Below are 19,923 nucleotides of genomic sequence, written 5' to 3'. Positions count from 1 at the left end.
GTGCAGATACAGACCAGAAGTCCCCACACACGTCTTCTGGATTATGAGTGATCGCTGTGGTGTTACCATTTGCACCATTTCAAAGTAGTTGGTATATGTGTTCAGAGAATTCTATATATTAATTAAACAGGGCTTTACCAAAATGCGGGCTGTCTAGGAGTTCTACCATTGTTTCTGGGGTATTCAAACAGGTATCTATAGTTTTTTAAAATTCACCCTGATCGTTAATATCAATAAACAGAAATGACCAAATCAGTGTGATACATTTAAGAAGGACTCAAAGATGTAAGATGCAGTACTGTACACTTACTATGGGTCTGATGTCTTATCTGCCAGTAGAAGTTGTTGGGCTACCCTGTGTCCACATGATGTCTCTAACCACAGGAACTAATCCATCACAGCCTGTGGAGATGCAGTCTGACATGCTGTCAACATGACTACTCATCAAAGCCAACAAGAGGCAAGATTTTTTTTTCTTTTTCTTATAGTCGTCTACTAAAGAAATAGATACGCATCTGGTGTTCTTTCCCTTCCAACTTAAACAATTACATAAGCTTGCAGAAAAAGTGTGCTTTCTCTTTCTTTTGTCTGAACCCTCTTCTAATTACTGTTTGGCCAGGTAAGAGTGATTGCTCTGGTAAACGTTTGTCTTCTCTGAACACATAGCCGTACCGTAGTGTTGAGGATTCAGAGCGATGTGTGCCCCTGTGTTAAAGCTTTTCCCCTGCTGGATTCGGTGTCTGTTGAAGTCATTATGTCTGGTTTAGTGTGATGTCCCCCGGGTTCCGCTCCTGAGAGTCAGTATCAACACCTCCACTGTTTATTTGGACCGCCTCTGAACCCGGGGTCACTCAACTCCTATCACCACTAATCCTATTGATATGGTCTACACACACACACACACACACACACACACACACACACACACACACACACGCATGCATATATAAATATACACCATGGCCCTTGGCAGAAATGTGAAGCGTTACCTCTGTGAGCGGTGAGAGCCAATGAGAACCAGCTGCTGCAGCTCTGGATTTTCCTCCATAGTGTGTTTATAAAGTCAGTAGGGGGACACTATACAAGTAGTTGAAACACAGTATTATTTTTTTCTGATTGTGGGTTAACCCTCTGGGTTGTGTGTAGTTTAACTTGCTTTTACATTAGTATATCAGTAAGTTCCTGATGCAAATATCTAAGTCTGTTTTCTCCTAAACAGTAGTCAGTAAAAACCCTTTTTTTTGTTCTCATGGTGTCTCTTGTTCCCAGATGTTATGAGCCCTGCAGAGCTCTCACGATTGATGTACACTGTCAGAGAGAAACTGAATCAGAGGATTTGTGATCCGCTGAGCAGCAGCAAAAACAAAACGACATTGCTTCCGCCTCTCGTGGCTCAGGGATAATTGAAAACAAACAGCCTTGTGTCGCAGTGCTGCTGCAGACTAAATACTAATTTGTGCTGCATTCAAAGGATGCTAAGAGTGTTCTAAATTATTCTTTCATATAATTATCCCCCAAAATATGGCTAATCTTTAGCCACTTTGAAAAGATATCATGATGTGGTTTGTCCCTTGAAAAAGGTGCTTCATGTCAGAGAGGCTTCTTTGGATCAGTATGAGCTCATAGTCATGCTTTATCTGCTGCTTTAAGACCTTATTGTGCAGATTTTGTTTCTCATAGAAGCTGACCTGTGCCTTTCCAAACTCAGATAAAAGTCATTGTATAAAAGAAAGCAAAAATTTGGACTGAACAGGAATATTTACATCCATTTAAAATAAACAAATCCCTCCGTTACATTACAACTCTGTCTCATGTTGTTGATGTGCACTGTATTACATTGAATATATCATATTTATTTGTCATCACTTTTATAACACCACATGAAGACCAGATAGCAAACACACATCACATTTAAATCCTTTAAAGAAATACACTTCCATACAAACATCAGGGGCCAGGGCTGAAAGAAAAACACACACAGACTGTGTTTCCTCACTGAGATTCTGATCATATCTGAATTCCTGCTTCATACGAATTAACAGAGGTGATGTATGAGCTTGTGTTTTTTGTCGTTGTTAAAGGCGGTTCCCTGAACCTCCTGACATGTCTGTTTAGATGTCCGTTTATGAAAAGTGAGACATATGACATACTGTGTTGATTGATTTTGTTATACTGTACATCGTATTTTACAAATCAAGTGAAATTTTACACGATTGGAAATTACTGGAGTGAAATTAGAACAGTGATATGAGTCTCACGTCTGTTTATTTTAAAGTAAAAGGCATAAAGCTAGAACTATCTATTTTATCTGTTCATGAGATAATTAACTATTGTCAGAGACTCCTTGGGGCTTGAACTCTTAAGGGGGGGATTGATGAAAGCCTGCACTGAGCTGCAGAAAAACACACCCTGTGGAGTCCAGACACTGGTGGTGGAGGTGTTGGTTGATGATGTGTCTGAGGCTGAAGAGGTGATGATGCTGACTGACTTGCAGATGCTTAAAGGATGGCTTAAAACAAAAGGTAAAAATGACCTGGAGAGAAAGCCATATTTAAAAAAATAATAATAATAAAATTAAAATAAAAAACAGCAGCAATATGATAGGCCAACACTGAGGGAGGTGAGCAGTGCTATTGGGTAGATCAACATGTAAGTGAACATGCATGAGAGAGTGAATACAACGAGTACATACGAGTGTTCCTGACTTTCACTAAAGCTCATTTAAATGGAAGCACACAGCCATTAGCCTCCTGTTATTGTACACAAAGACTGGAATGAGCGGCTTGGTAACACACATCACTCGTGTGAGTCCACCATTAAAACGTGGTAATCCTAAAAAACAAAAAATGCTTTTTAACTTCATGTTAAAACACTTCAAGACATCCTCCATTTCCTCAGCAGCCGGTAGAATTAAGCAGCATGAGGGATGGGAAGAGGCCAAGCTGCAGACGAATGCTCGTCTCCTCGCTGACAGTAACGGAGCTTTACTGTGATGCACCTGAATCTCAGGTCTCATTGTAATCTATGAGCGTGTGTCATGGAGATGAATGCTGATTGTATTGTGCTGTGTTGCCCTCCGCAGTGAGCGCTGAACGATGTGATGATGACACACAGCGTAAATCCGCTCCACCTCTTACACGAGTGGGTTGTGAGCATGTGGCTTTGTGCGTGTGTGTGTGTGTGTGTGTGTGTGTGTGTGCGCGCGCGTCTTTTCCCTCTTTGACATGCAAAAGGCAGCACAATAGTAATTAATGACGAGCTGCTACACAGCGCTAGGTGTTCATACACTACATGGTAATGAGACTGTTTTGGTGTCACAGGCCTGGAGTTGACCGGATACTGTAGGTTTATTAGTTTATTTTTGATGTATTCTTTTTGTACTATTGTTCCTTTAAAAACATAATTTAGTCGGTCAGAGGTGTTGGCATCAGATTGTTGTTTCATGTCTGTGCGTAGCTTTAGATTTACATTAAATGGTCAGTGAGATTTATGCACACAACATACGTAGTTATGATTTTAAAGCAGCGTGATATTATAGCAGCACTTACTGGAGCTTAAAAAATAAAAGGAGTCACTGTCTGAGACGCAGCAATGTTTACGATTGTCTCAGTCAGCAACAACAAGAACCCGGAGAGGTTTTCATTTAAAAACAACTTACAGCCTGTGTGTCATGGAGGGAGCTTTTACTGTCACTGCTTTGTACTTTACAATATACTCGCTGTGATGGTTTCTGTCAACGCATCAATCAGCTTAAATGCTCGTCCACTCTAAAGTTGATTCAGGAAATGCTTTGTGACTGTTGTTCTTTCCTACAGCACAGTACTCCAGCACTTTCTTTCTTTCTTTTTTTTTTTGCTTTCCCGCATGGAAATCAAGAGTATAAAGGATGTTTTGGAAAGAGTGGTTAAAGTCATCCTCTATAACATCAAACTCACATTAAAGAGCTTTAAGGTGCTTCTGTTGTGTTCTTCATTAAATGTAAACACCTCTAAATTGGCTGTTTTAACTTATCTGAAGAGATACTTAAGTTTGTGATATTTCACACTTTGGGTTTTCATGAATCCCGAACCATCAGTATAAAAGAAGACAAACACAGTTACTGGTGAAATAAAACCAGCTAATCTTATTAGTTCCCATCAGTCTGGGTGAGAAAGGTGCACACAGACACTTTCATCGCAGAGGAGAAAATCAGTCACATCTGTTTCACAGAAACATCTAATCAATACAACGAAATGATTGCTCTGTCGAGGTGATGATTTACCTAATTCCCCACAGAACCCTAAGGTCCTGTTTTCAATTACATATTGTAATTCACTTATAAGATCATAGCAGTGTTTTCAAATAGTCATAGTTCGGTCTTTAAGAGGTGTGTTCTGTCTGTTCTCGCTTTGCAGATCAAATCTGATACACACACATACACAGTACACGTGTTAGTTTTTGAAGTATTCTAGTTTGATTAATGCGCTCAAGGAGTAGTTACTGTCGGTCTGGTGATCAGTTTAATGATTGTTTAAATTGATGTATATGTTTCCTATTTCTGAAAACTGTTAAAATAATTAAATCGCATTTCGCAAAAACATTCTTTAGGCTCTTCCATTTTTGTGCTCATGGTTTATAAATGCATCCGTTTTTTTCTCGATGACAAATGTCCCAAAGCAATGCACGCACTGTTGACTGAAATCTTTTGGCTCATAAATATTTCTTTAAGCTGTTCTTTTCTTAAAATGTGGAGTATTACAAAAACTCTGCCATAGGCAAATTAACCTTAGGCAAACTGAGTCAACTCATGTGACCGGCAATTTTGTCTCTGCAGGTTCTGTTATACTGTCACGCAGCTGATCAACGAGAGCAGCAAACTGCTGACGTTACTTTAAAATGATAAACAATTTAATCAAATCTACATATCATGAGCACAATGCACCATGGGAGGAAGGAGTCGTGTTCTGTCTCTCTCGCTGTCTGCCTTCTTGTTGACTGTGTCGCTGTCTTATTAACGACGTCTCTTTCCTTTAGAAGAAAACTTTGGACTTTGCACTTTCCTTTCAGTTTTTTCTCTGGCTTTCCTTGTCGTCCTCGAGCTCACCCATCAGCCTCTCAATCTTTCAATTTTCTGCCATGGTGAAAAGCACTTAAACTTATCGCTCCATCTGTTTATTAGATGCCACCTCCAGTGCCCACCCCCCATCTGTGTATGTGTTATTGACAACCTTGATGTGCGTCAAACTCCTCCTGCCATACTTGTTAAATGCAAGTTTTGAGACATTGCAGACTTGAGGCTTGTTTTCTTTAGTCAATTTCCGAACCCTTTTTATTTACACTTGAACTGCATGTAAACAAAGGGTAAAAACTTGAGAACCTTTTACTGTAAAGATTCACGGGTCAAGAGGGAGAACGTAGTGAAAGTCTGCCTGTCTTGGTCAGGTCTCCCAGGTTAACTAAAGGTTAAATAAAATAAAAAATAAAATAATAAAGCAGACCTAGGCTAGCAGCTTAATCAGCTCGGAGAGTGAGCGATATGTTTAACATGTTAGAAGACAGAAAAGTCTGTTGAGCTTCAACTTCTGTTCCCTTTATGAACAGTATATACTGTGTCTGTGGTGTTCCAGCTGCTTTCAAATGAAATATTTGTCAGTTGTAAGAAGTGAATCAGAGTTGCAACATTTTGACATCATGTTTTCATTTTTCTCTCTGTCACAGATCACGTTCTTCATGCTGCTCTCTGCCGTGTGTGTGATGTTAAACCTGGCGGGCTCCATCCTCTCCTGCCAAAACGCTCAACTGGTCAACTCTCTGGAAGACTGTCAGCTGGTGAGACCAACTGAACCTCAACCTATGCACTTTAAAGTTGTATATTATTTGGTATACTAACTGTATATAGAAAGCAAAGACAAGCAAATGAGTATAGGGACATGTTCGGAGAGGAAACGATGTAGAGCAGTGAATCAAAAGTTTAACATAACTGATGGAATTGTGCGTCAAAAGTCACCCCCCTTCTCTTTACTAATACTCACAGACTGTATATGAGGCGGGATGTAGACTCCATAGCTGAAAAGAGAATGAAATGTGGAACACCTTGTTTGTTGTTTCTTATCTCTAAACAAACTTGTTTAGAGATAAGAGCAACTTTACTGTTTGCAAAAAAACAAACAAACATTGGATTGTATTACAGTCCGTGAGAAGTTTGATATAGAACCTCCCTGAAACATTTTCCTGAGTTAAAAGACTCAATCGCTAGTTCAGGTCTTCAATTTGATGTTAATGATGTGAAGCATAGCACAACAACTCAGAGTAAAACGGACTATAAGAAGGGAGACTGCCTCAGGAATGATAAGTTACTCCTATGGCGAATGCAGAAAAAAACTCCAACAATGAAAGTTCACAGATCAAGGGGTGATAGATAGATAGATAGATAGATAGATAGATAGATAGATAGATAGATAGATAGATAGATAGATAGATAGATAGATAGATAGATAGATAGATAGATAGATAGATAGATAGATAGATAGATATACAGTATACAGACAGGCAGGACACAAGACATTGGTTACAATACACACCCGCTGTCCCCCCTCCCCTCTGTATACAATAATCCCCCAAACAAGATTTAGCAGCCCCTATGTGACTAAGAGTAAAGGTTAAACCTGTGCAGTTAGCATTGGCATTAAAACTTATATAGTATGTACATAACCTGTGAGGAGAGAAAAACATGTGCTGATTAAAAGAGACCTGTAAACAGTTAAAGAGCCTTAGAAACAACGTCCTGATGTCAGCATCCACCATTTGTGTAACTACTCAATCAATCAAACAACTTTATATTTATAGAACAATAATGTAGCATTGAAAACAATATGTTTGACAGCTTTAATGCAGAATATACGTTTGATTTTTGTGTATTTACGTACACAAGGATCTTTATTCATTCCAAACTTCAATTTCTTTTCATTTGCTTGCAAAACACAAAACACGTCTTTTAACAAAGTGCTCAAAAGTTTACACCATCATGTTGCAAATTTTTTTTTCCGCTTTCCTTGATACACCATTTGCAAAATGATGAGACTCTTTTAAGTTCTCAATCTCACTATTTTTTAACGTTCATAACCCCAATTTAGCATTCAAGATAAAAATCTTAATGACCCTTGTTGACTTAGAGCGCTCTCCCTGACATGTGATAGAGCTAGAAATCTGTGTTCGCAGGAAAAGTAGAACACGCCTGTTTTAAAGTGCTTTCGAGTGCTTTCTAACTGAAGGATGCTTTTTAAAAACACTTCTCACTGTTAAGAAAACCAGCACACTTTGAAAAAAAGTCTATCAGCCGTTTTCTCTTTGCAGCCGCCGATCCAAATTTGACCCACATACCTCAGTCTTTACATTTTCATCATTCTAAGCGGATTTTCCGAAGCTGAATGTCTCATTACCAGGGGTACCTATCAAAGTCAGAAGAACCCCCTTGTGATTCATCCAGCAACCAACCCACTAACCCCACCACTTCCACATGAGAAGCACACTTTTCAGCTTTCAAATGTAGGACCAGCTGAGTAACACCAACCTCTCTGCTTTCTGCGGCTCCCCTGAGATCGTCCCTCGTTCATGACTGAAGCACTAACGTTCCTCATCATGTCTCCCCGATGTAATTAACCCATACGTGTTGGGTTCATGTCCTGCTTTCTCTCAATCTGGGACACATACTGTCGTGGAGGTATGCTCTACCTCCGTCTCTCCCTGGAGCTCTCTATAGCTCAGTAGCTTTCCTTTGTTGTACACTTTTGATCAGACATGTTTAACTTCTCAAGCGCAGGGTAGTATTTTGTTCTTATGTTCTCTCATGTTTCTATATTTTATCTTTACAACTGTTTTCAGTGTCCCTTCAAAATAAAGTTCATGTCAGGAGTAACAGTGTCATCCACCTTGTGAGATTAAAGGGCAAAAAAACACAACACCAAGCTCAGGTCTGATTTGTGTGTGTCTGTGTGTGTTGTTTTCGTGCGTCTGTTTGTGTTTGTGTGTGTTTCTGTGTATGTGGCGTGCATGCATGAGTGTGGATGTGTTTTCCCTCCTCCTCCCCCTCAGCTCAAATTTGACAGTGATGGAGTGTGTGTATGCTGCGAGCTTCAGCAGCATAGTTCAAGCTGCAACAACCTGGGTGAGACGCTGAAGCTGAACCCACTGAGGGACTGCAACACCATCCGCCTGCGTCTCAAGGTGGGTGTGTGCGTGCATGTGTCGGTTGTGCTCATTGTAAGAGCTATGAAGTGTACATGTAGAAATAATTGTATATTAGTTAAAGTGTGTTTAGACTGCAGATAAACAACATGCATTTGTAAAATCCAGGGTTAAGAAGTGTGCAATCAACTCAACTTTATGTTTAGCAGTGGTAATGAAACGTATTTTCATATGTGTTGACTGATGCTTGTTTGGTTATGTGTTTACCAATTTAAATAACAGCAACATTTCCTTGCTGTACAAAATGTTCTGTTGCATCTATGAAAGACGGTTGATGATTCATGAAGTCATGTTGCGTTCTGCTGTCATTGCTGGCTTCAACCACTCTCTGTTATTGACATCCCTGCAAGTGACAGATTGAAATGCATTTGAGTGGCGAGTGGCCTGATGCCCTGGTCCATGAGGCTGATTTGTGTTTTTCATTTGAATCATTTTATAACTAATTGGTGGAGGTTGATGGTGAGGTGATGTAAAATTTGGTTCATACATTTATGTACTCAGTAATTATTTAATTTAATCATTAGCTGTATTGTTACCTGTTAAGTGCTTATGTAGCTATTTAGACCTTACAAACTAAACTAAGATAGTAACCAGGTTATAGCTAATTAAACGTAGTGTTGCTATTTTTTCCAGATACACATTTAAGATTTTGGTTGAGATTGTCTTTAGGTCCTAGCATGTATAATTAATTTGCACTGAAAAAGAAACAAAGGAGATCCGTCATCTTTGCAGTTGTAAAACTTTGATGAACGTCTGCCACGAGGAACCAATTTGATGAATTAATCAGTCTCCCTGCTCGTTCTCTACCCTAAGTATGCACAAGCCCAGACTTAGCGTTAGACTTAGACTGAACTTTATTGATCCTTTTGGGATGACTCCCTCAAGGAAATTTAGGCCCACACTCAAAGCATAAGATGAGGTCCCCTTCTGGACCAGTGGTGCTAGTGCGTGTAAGTGAAGGGTGTGGCTTTTGAGGAAGCACAGATGGAAAAGAGTGGGTGAAGATGGAGCCCGGAGAGAATGCTACTTTCAAATTAATGCTAGTTTTTGAAAATTACTCACCCTGCCTTTAACGTCAACACATTTGTATTATTATTGTGAGCATGTCGGCATTCTGAAGATATCTCTACTATTTAAATCCCAACATCCTCCCGAAACTGCTAGCATGGCTACACGTTTTACTCTTAATAGAAGCAAACCATTACTTAAAGTAACGCTCAAATTTCAGTATAAAATAATTATCATTACATTTCTCAAATCAACAAGTCCAAACTTATGTATCTGAGTGTTTAAACTTCCCGCATGACAACAGTCTGATATAAAACTCAAAGAAAAAAATGTAAGTGTTGCGTCTCAGATTAATTGGGCACTAAGTGCAGAATGGCAACAATTTGTCTTCCCGTGAGGCAGATCTCTTAGTATGCAGTGTGGATGTAGCCGGGGCTAGCTATAGTTTGCAGTGCATGATCTCTGTAGATTATCTTGACTTGAGTGTCTGCAGAAATGATCTATGGTACGTGCTACTGTGCTTTTATTGGATAACAGCAATCATATCCATTCATTTTATGTCCCTGATTGATTATAAAACATTGATAAGCAAATAAAAGAGTACATAGGATGAAACATGCTGATGAAAAGAGGAAAGATCAGTCACATTTGTCATTTTGATCATGGCTCATTAAAACTGAAATGGGAATTGGTGCCATAAACCTTTATTAAGTGCCAAAGCAGTGGAACGTGTTGAATTATGTGTTAGACCAAGCTGTCATATCGGATCCCTAGAGTCCTCGGCCATTTCGGGGGCTGTCATTGGCCCTAATGAACTCACGGTGCAGCTGCCATATAGTTTCTCTGTCACTAAATGACACAACATACGGAGACTTAATGAAATATCACAGCAAACAGACTTGGCATTAAGCTACCTTGTAACCCACAAATATCTGAGTTAGAGTTTTCTCTGTTTGAAAGTTCTGTTTATAGAGACATCACTCAGATTCACAAACCATGCTGCTGATGATGTGTGCCATTCACTTCCTATTTGCAGACACATTTAATTTGCATCATATTCTTTTATATGTGTGGCCCGAGGCTGTAAATAATCAGTGGGAATTTGCATTTTGATATTTCCCAAATGTGTAACCTTGCTGTTTCACTCACAAACCTGATTGGTTAAAGCAGTGTATGAATGGGCTGGAATGTCTTTGCCTGGAAGGATTTATTACATCATTATTTACATTTTGGTCACAAAGGATATTACTGAAATACACCTTTTTACATCTTGCACACTAGATGTATTCCTGCATCAAAAACAAACTTCGATGAAACCACCGTGGATATTTTCTTGTTAAACTTGATGCTTGCACTTCACGTTTTTGATGCAAAGAGTCTGCACTGTCAGAGCTGCACAGCAGGATAGATAGAGGATCGACATCGAACATAATTCAGTCTATCAACTCACATGAAAAGTTTTTTCATGTGAAAACAGTGATCTGCAGGGATGCACTTTGATCAAAGCACTGCCATGCTGTAAGTTAACGTTTGTTTGTTCTATTTTTTCACAAATCAGAAGCTGTGCTGCTGGTGGATTTTGAAAAGATAGATTTCCGTAATCTCTTCAAACCCACATAATGTTAACTTGTGTGACTGAAAGAGCTACAGTACATGGATGAGTTAAAAAGTTGCATCGTGGGGGTACTAATGGCGCAGTGGTTAGTGCGCACGTCCCCATGGATGAAGGCTGCAGTCCTCAACGTGGGCGGCCCGGGTTTGAATCCGGCCTGTGGCTCTTCTCCTGTATGTTGAGGCCCACTCTCTCCCCGATTTCTGTGTTTGTCTACTTTACTATCTCTTTCAGATTAGCCCTCCAATAAAGGCACAAAAAAGCCCAAGAAAAAATCTTTTTAAAAAAAGTTGCCTCACAAAGCTACAAAGCCAGCTCATTACTGTCATTAAGGGTTAGAAGGTTAGAAATCCCTAAGGGCGTGGAAAAGTTTCCTTATGCTGCTGGAGAGCTTCTTGAGAGAAGTTTTAGGTTTTCTATTACATGCTAAAAAAAGGCTCCTTGAGGACGGCAGAGAGAGGGGAGATCAATGCTGTGACCTTCACTGAGCCCATCATGTAACATGGAGATGATCAGGCTGCTGCCCATTTGTGAGTCAGAGTTGTTTTAGTGCAACAAATGTGTTGTTGTTATTCTTTTTAAGAATGTCCTCTTTATAAGGTGATACTTGATTATCATCGATGCAAGAATCCTATTCAGCCCCCTTTAAGACACAGCATGCTACACAATCTGCCACCATAAGGTTTTTGTCAGGCTAGGCAGCAGGAGAGTTCAGTTGGTAATAGTTGTATTTAGCTGTAGAATGAAATCACACAGAAGTTTTGTTTCATATTAAAGGGTCCCACTTTTATAACACATAAATCTGCCTCTATTTCCATACTGAAGAAGCTACAATCGTCTTTCACCATTTCTGATTAATGACAGTTTGATATTCCATTTTTAAAATGTCAGACAGAATGACTGTGCCCTGTCCACGAGTCTCCAAAGACTCCTACACAAAACCTGTTCCAAAGCTTTTAGCTTCCAAAGCAAACATGTATTAGTCGGATTTTATAGTTGGCACTGCACAACTCCAACTTCAAGGCTTCCAACTCATACAGACTTGATCTTTGGCAACTAGTTAGTGGATATCAAACATGTTGCAGGGCTGGCAGCTCAGAACATCCCAGATGCCAACGTGATCAATTTAATATCACAAACTTCAAAGGGGAGGTAGTGAGTAATGGGATGTGGTTGGCAGAAGTTGCTCGCTAGCCTGAAACTCTTTTTTTTTTTTTTTTTTATAAAGTCAAGGTATCCGCCAACAAAATATTGACAACAAACCCTGGTAGATCTCAGCAGGGGAGACGACTGTCGTCCTCTCTGCAGATTATCCACAGCCTGATTGAGGCGGGGTTTAAGTGTCAAAGGTAATTACGTGCCTCCTGAACTCGCTGAGTTATCTGCGCAGCAGGCTGGAAATCACTTTGTTTTGAATTTTGGGAGTTTCATTCATGTAGCTGTGTCCAGAAAACAAGGTTTGGTTCCAGTCACCTCCGTCTGTATTATGGGAAATATTTACAATTAAACATCTACAGTGAAACACACTTCCCCCCTCATGTCCTGCCTGCCTGTCTGTTTCATCTTTTGACTGTGTTAAAATAAAAGATAATAACTCTTATAATCACTGTCGAAGTGTTTTTGAAGCAGGTTACCTGTTTTCAGTTTTCTACTGACTATATTTCATGACTGCATTGATCTGAGCCAGAGTCAGACCACCTTGATCTGTTTTATTTGAGAATCATATTTAGTTTTTCAGTCATACACATTTGTATCTTCATCTGTTCTGTCTTCCTTCTCTGTGTGCTTAACAGCTTCCATTTCCACAGCCAATTTCCAGGAAGGTGGCATTAATGTTCATGCCTCCTGCAGCAAGAAATGTGCTCATGTGTTGCAAATTATTTTACGTTCATTTCTTAGGAAATAGAAAAAATTATGGTTTGAAAACGGAGCCTCTTACAGGTGATTATTTTCTGTATTTTGAAGATCATTACAAACACCATGAAATGACGATGGTCGTAAGTCTTTTCTTTCATTCAGGCTGTTAGTATTTCACATGCAGGTATATGTATTTTTGTTGTCAGATTCAATACAGCTTATGCTGCTCACAGCATTACCAAAGTGTGAATGTGAATATATTAAACCTTGGATATTTAAAAGATTATTTTCCTGTGTTGAATTTGTTTGCCTGTCTTACATTTGCAGACATATTTTTTCCCCCTGTTTTTAACCTTTTTTTCTATATTTATGTATAAAACTGTTTTTCTCTTCCTCTCTCCTTTCCTGCACCATTATCATTTCTCGCTTTTTTCAAACCACTTCTCCAACTGTTTTGTCCCTCTAACAGTCTCCTCCTCTCCCCCTCCTCTCCTTTAGGAGCTGTTGTTCAGTGTGTGTGCCCTTAACGTCATCTCCACCATTGTGTGTGCTCTGGCCACAGCCATGTGCTGTATGCAGATGGTCTCCACTGATGTGCTGCAGATGGTGAGCATGTGCAGACGGCAACAATAGCTGAGTTTATTTTCTTTACAGTGACCACCCTGCTGTTAAAAAATAATACATATTAGGCATCAGTTAGGGTAAACACAAGCAGAACAGGATTGATGTGCAAACCTCTATCCATTTTAAGATAGTGAAGAAAATGTCTGATTTTTCTGTTGAATCATCCTTTTTTGGTTTCAACAATTTAATGCAAACTCGTACTGTGAAGGTCAATAGCGACATAACCCTTTGCAATTTCTTGCTGCATCTCAAATTTAAGTTCGATTTTGGAGAGAACAGCTGAGCATCTGACTGGATTTTTTTCCTCATGCACAATGTGCTCATATGACCCTCTTTTGTCATTTAATGTGGAACAATGAAACTATTACCAACAGCTAAATGCTTTCGGTCATGAGGGAAATTAGCATGGCCAAGCTCCCTTTGTGTTTCACACCAGCAGTGGTTATTTCATGCCTCTATAAACACATCAACAACAGGAAATGTAGACCAACACTGCAAACGTGACACCAAATATAAAGTAGCTTTTCAGTAATGTCTAATGCCAGAACCTTTTACACATTTTATGTCCTGTGCAGTAAATTCTGCTCATGGAGAAATGCGTCAGGATGTTAAAACAGATGCTCTTGGCTGGATGTGATGCTTGGTCTGATAAAAGGTTGAAATGGCAGGAAATCAATAGTGATCTCAGCGGAATAGTGGATAGTAAAATGAATTAAGCTTAACTAAAAGTTACATTAGTTTCTTCTCCATGTGAGTCACAAGTCCTCATAGATTCATGTATAAATGAGCTGGCAAAATGAAAGTTAGTTTTTCTTTAACTTTCTCATATTATACTGCTTTTCAACAAGTTTGAATAAGTCTCATGTTTGTGAAGATTCTTGCCAGAAATCTACTTTGATCCAGTATTTGATCATGCCTAAAGACCCCTCTAAATGCTAACCCTGCTCAGAACAGACTGTTTCAGTGTCTGTAGCTTTTTAATGCATCAGAGCTGTGTTCGCCGGGCCTGGCTAGCTTGGGCTTGCACTGTTGATGGTGGAAGGGCAGTTACCTCCTTCGGCCAGACGGCCTTTGCTAATAGGAGCTAACTTATGGAATACACTTGTGTATAGTTGTATGTACTGTTGATGTATGTATGTGGGGAGATTAGCTTTTTCTTCATATCTTTTAATATATATAATATGTATTTTATATTGATAGCCTTTTCAGAGACAGGCATTGTAAATTAACATTATTACACTATAAATGCTGTGGTGCAGTGCATTGTAAAGTTGTTGTTGAGTTCTCCATGTCTTCTGCATCTGTCTCTGCCAAATAAACTGAAAAGAAGAAGAACAAAATAAGAAAAGCAAACACTTAAGTGTGAGAATATTACTGGGGAGGGGTTACTGCCCTTTGTGATGTCACAAAGGTGAACAACTCCAAACGGCCTATTTGAGCACACATTTGCTGAAAAAGTGGAGCAGGCAAAAGACGCACAAGATGGACTTATAGATGAGGGCTTTGCAGACAGACTAGGGACACATGACGGTCTAAAAATATGGTAAAGTGTATTTTGCATAATATGTGACCTTTAAAGCTGTGTAAATAAATATATTTGTGACCACATGTCTGTTAAAAAAATCACACAATACCCACAGTGAACCCACAGAGAAATATGAACTGACTCCATGGTTCCCCTGAGTGCTTTTAACCTTTTTAAAAATACATCTTTTTATAAATGACTAATGAACAAAAGACGCATGGATGATAACCATTGAAAATAGGACTGTGATTTCATATACATGTTAACATTAGACATTAACATTAGACACAACATCAACATCTAGTAGCAGTATACAAGACATGCAGGAGCATTACATTACAATAAACAACCGCTGTCCCCTCTCCCTTACGTAAATAATAACCCAAAACATTAGGACTACTTTAAATGTTTCAAGGTGTGTGTACACATCAAAGAGTCCTCAGGTCCAATCTGTAAAATGCTCTCAGTGCAATTTTGATTTTAAATATTCATGATTAATTCATTATAGGGTTTCATTTTGTATACTCTCTTATGGCAAGTGTTATGCATTATTTTTCATCATGTATTCAATTTTGCTTGTTCATAATCAAACTATTCTTACAGACCCTTCATGAATATATGTCAATATAAACTTCCAGGCCAACACAATGATCTGCAGATAAAAACCTAAATGAAATGAAGCAGAAGAAAGTGGTGACAGTTAAACGTTGTTTAGAGCGTTCAGGCAAAACAAGCATATTTGTAGATCTCCCCTTATGTAGCGTTTTACAAAAGAGAGAAATATAAAGAGAAGAACCAGCACACCACAAAGTCGATACAGAATACAATTTACAGTAAGAAAAAATAAGATAAGGAATATGCTTCAGCAGAATCAATCAATGCAATAAGTTAAAGGTGAAAACCACTGTCTCACTGTCTCACAGAGTTTGAAATTGCCGACATAACAGATGTGGATACTTAAAAACAATAGCAATAACTGTCTCAAATAACAGAGGAATCGTGCTGTAAAGAAACCACACTCGCCCAATCATGTCTCCCTGGATCACTTACACTCTTAAATAATGAATAAACGATTCAGTACTTTATGCACTAAAGATCTGTAAGGGTTGTATTTATGCTGTGTTTCAGTTTATGCCGCACCGATCGCGAGCCCTCAATGCGGACTGTATGACCCCCCATGGAACCATCCTCCACCAAACACTGGACTTTGATGAGTTTATTCCTCCCATTCCTCCACCACCGTACTACCCCCCAGAGTACACCTGCACCCCCTCAATGGATGGACAGAGGTGAGACACAATACTGATCATCAGAATCCTGTCTGTAGGGAGCAATGGGAGCACAAAGCTCCCAGTGCAGTCATCTCTGGTGTCTAAGGGTCTTCTGGGCATGTGGATAGATTTAATTCAAACACAATGATATATGTTTTACTTTTATCAAGCAAAGAAGTATAGTCATAAGTGGAGGGCTCATTATAATTATAAACATAATATAACTTGTAAACTCTTGACAATGTATCATTGACTTTACTGATTGGATAGGCTATGAATGTAAATTAGCTACAATAAGCTCATTTATTCATTTGTAGAATCCAACACAATAATGACTTCCCAAATCACACGAGTGATGTCAAATCAATGTGCAAAGAGAATGTTTAACTCTGTAGTGCTTTGCAAACCAGAAATCGTAACATTTGTTATTTTAATTGAAGCAGAAACTGACATGGAGTTACATAATTCATGGTCATTATCTATCTGTATTATATTTGTATGATTTCTACTGCTGTCTTTTGTTTGTCTGGAACTGATAATTGCGCGGCTGTTCGTCTGTCTCGGCCAGGACACTCTTGAAAAAGAGATTTTTAACCTAAACAAGTTTTGTTCTGATTAAATAAAGGTAAAAGAAAAAGAAAATGAAATAGGTCAAGGCTCTCAGGAGGACATACAGCAAAGACAAGACACTGGAATAATTTGGAAGCAGATAAAAAGCAGAAAAGCCTGAACATCTCTTTGAAGGTATTGCACTGAGTGAACTGCTTTAACTGTACCGCTCCAGACCTTCCTGTTACATGGTGGATATGCTGTACAGACGGCAAAAACAAAATGTCAGTCCAAAGACAAATAAAATCCACAACAAAAAGCAAAAATGTTGTGTATCTTTCGCCATCTGATGTTGACCATCAAGTGTTTTTTGGTTGTTGTTTTTTTAATCATGTCGTGACAGTCTCTTTCCATTCAGCAGCTGTGACATCCCTGATTCTCAGCTGGTCCGAGAGGTCACACACCCCTCCCTCATCACAGCCTCCATGTTCGCCCATCTTGCAGAAGAGAGTGCGGTTGATGTAGCCATTTGGCAGAAAGCCACTTATGATTCTCAATTATGCCATAAATATCAACAAGGCATATGAAGCATTTATGGTGTCCTGGCCTGAGGCGAAGGATGTGTCATGACATCATGATGCCACCGATGATTGGTGGAGCTCTCATGCTGTATTTCATGCTCGACCACTTTGGAGGAGAATAGGGTTGTAATTAAAAGATATGACTGCATGCATGGCTGCTTATTCTTAATTGACACCATATGAGACAGTGGAGGTGCTCATTGAATTGTACACTTCGCCTGTATATTAACTGGTTTGTAGGAAAAAGGTGGATTTCATAAAGGTTTTATTCACAAAAAAAAGTATTCATACTCTATGATCCAGTTTCCTACAATCTCCCATTTAAGTCTGCTCTTTTTTATTCCAGTTATTCATGTGGTTTCCTTGTTGTTTCTTATTGTTTGGGTTGAAAACCTGCTGTTTTTCCCCTGACAGAGGTCTGCACCTGGACTTTCCTCATTCTCCCTTCAGTGCCATCTATGGTGTTCCCATCAACAGCCCGGGAACGCTGTACCCAACGGACCTGCCTCCGCCATATGAGTCTATCGTAGGACAGACTCCTGCCAGCCAAGTGAGAAGAATCAGCTGGCTCTACTAAACAACAACACAGTCATTTAAAACAACACTGTCCCTAAAGTCCTGCTAGCAGTGTAAAAGTACCAATAGCACACGGCGACAGCTATGCTAAGAGTCGCTCAGTAGCAGCTAACACAAAGAACAGCTGAGGCTATTGGGAATGCCGTTAGTTTTGTTAATGTGGTCATAAACCAAAGTAGTGGTGACATAATAATATAGCTTTAATAAAGTTTCTTCAAGATTTTAATGTTTCAGTATAAAAGTTATTCAACCCAACACATTTGTCAGACACTCCAAAGGTTGGCGTTAATTTACTTCTTTAATAGTGTTAATTCTCATATGTCTATCTTGTGTCTGCATTTGAAATGTTGCGGCCAAAATAACATCATCTGTTTTTGACTCATCCAGGAGTTCTCCCTTTATCTAATGTTGTATTCCTACCTGCAGTTCAAACATCAGGCTTTTAAACCTCTGTTTCTATTTCACATGTTAAGTCCACTGCTCTCCTTACATGTCTTCAAATAAAAGTCAGCTGAAGGTTCTTTCAACTGCGATAGATTAGCAGCGGTTGCTGTAAATGTATCATGAAAGAGGAAAGTGTTTGATTGAATGTATGAGGGAAAAAAAATAATCTTTGGACATAAGAAACTCAGTTGTTTATTTTAGGCCAGGTATGTAAAAGCTTTCTGATCGCATATTCTTCATACTGAATATTTAGAAATAAATTTGTCTAATTTAAGCATCTTATACAACCAAACGGGATAGTTCTCTTCTCTGCTCACCAGCCTTTCAATTGAGACGTTTCTGTTAGTATGCAGTAGTGTTAGAGCTCCCTCCACAGGTCAAACTGTGCTGTTGCAGGTTCAACACCACACAGCTTTCATCTAGCATTGGCAGATAAACACTCTCTCCGTCTTGTTTATCCATCTCATTTTGTTGTATTTAATCATTGATTTTATGTTCTAAAAGTCCACTGATGGTTTCTTCTTTATAGATTACCACCAGCAATGAGCAGCAGGCCACTGAATCCAGTCTGTGTGAGAGAAACACTACCGCAGGACTGAGCACTCAGGGTAAGCATAGCCACAGCTCTGCAGAGAGTTGTTACATTTCTTTTTCCACTAGTTGTCATCCTGATGATCATTTTGTCACTTTTGCCAGCTTCGGTGGACAGTGCATCACTGATGGTGTCAGAAGTGGCTGATCAGGACCAGACCTGCTCCTCAGAGGACTTGTGCTCCCTGGAGGTCCAGGGTTCTGATTCCTCTCCTTATGACACACCCCACGCGGCCGCCATCAATGGAAGCTGCCCCAGCTTGGAACTTTGCACACGTGGTACCTCACGCTGCCATCGTGGCTTACCCAACACCGACGCTCGCCCAAGTGACACAGGATACAGCGAGTCCTCACACACACAGGACTCTCTGGAGCGCTCCCCGGACTGGTCCTCAGAAAACTACAGCAACCTGGAGGACTCTACAGAAAACACGCATCCATGTGAGGACCTCAGGGCTGGGATGCACATATGCGACGAGCTTGCATCAGCCAAACATTTACCAGAGGAGCCACCTAAAGCGTCCACGCACTCCCTCATTAAAGCACGCATGATGAGCCGGAAGCTCACTCTACCTGTCACTCTCCCCCCACCTCCTCAGCCCTGCTCCCCCACCTCTGTGGCCTCTTCTGGGGGAACTTCAGCCATCAGCCCCATGGCTCCTTCTCCCTCCCCATCCCCTCCGAGCAGGCTGCGCGGCCCCAGGCTGTGCTTCAGTGTTTGGTCAGCCTCCTCTACATCACAACCTCCCTCTACCTCAGCTCAAAGTGGCTTCTCGCCTTCGGAGAAGCCGCGGGGGCTGCGGGCAGCCAGGAGGTACCGAAAACTGGCACGCATTGTCCGCTCAACCAGTGACCCCATCTCCTGCTCCTCTACGACAGGACGTAAGTACGACACAATGTTATGTTAGATGACACCTTGGACACTTTGGACTCGAAATGTGTAGTTCTAACGTTTTAACTAATGAATGCATCTTACAAGAAAATATTCAACAGATTCATTGGTAATGAAATGAATCATGAGTAGCAGCATTGAGCTGTGGTGGATGACTAGCCAGGAACATT

General features: G+C 39.9%; 1 protein-coding gene across 4 annotated transcripts in view; it reads left to right on the top strand.

Moving 5' to 3' along the window:
• fam189a1 (family with sequence similarity 189 member A1) overlaps positions 1–19,923 on the top strand; it is a 90,350-nt gene that overhangs the window by 67,561 nt on the left and 2,866 nt on the right. For 3 of the 4 annotated variants that reach the window (XM_079338937.1, XM_079338936.1, XM_079338939.1), the window contains 7 exons: positions 5,698–5,808; positions 8,038–8,202; positions 13,199–13,306; positions 15,978–16,138; positions 17,665–17,800; positions 18,800–18,878; positions 18,967–19,743. In XM_079338937.1, coding sequence (XP_079195063.1) covers positions 5,698–5,808; positions 8,038–8,202; positions 13,199–13,306; positions 15,978–16,138; positions 17,665–17,800; positions 18,800–18,878; positions 18,967–19,743 — 1,537 coding nt within the window. The remainder of the gene's footprint in view (positions 1–5,697; positions 5,809–8,037; positions 8,203–13,198; positions 13,307–15,977; positions 16,139–17,664; positions 17,801–18,799; positions 18,879–18,966; positions 19,744–19,923) is intronic. The other variant, XM_079338938.1, reaches the window with a different exon arrangement.

Source organism: Symphodus melops (assembly GCF_947650265.1).
Source record: "Symphodus melops genome assembly, chromosome: 3".
Classification (NCBI taxonomy): domain Eukaryota; kingdom Metazoa; phylum Chordata; class Actinopteri; order Labriformes; family Labridae; genus Symphodus; species Symphodus melops.
This window is presented reverse-complemented; position numbering and strand designations above follow the sequence as displayed.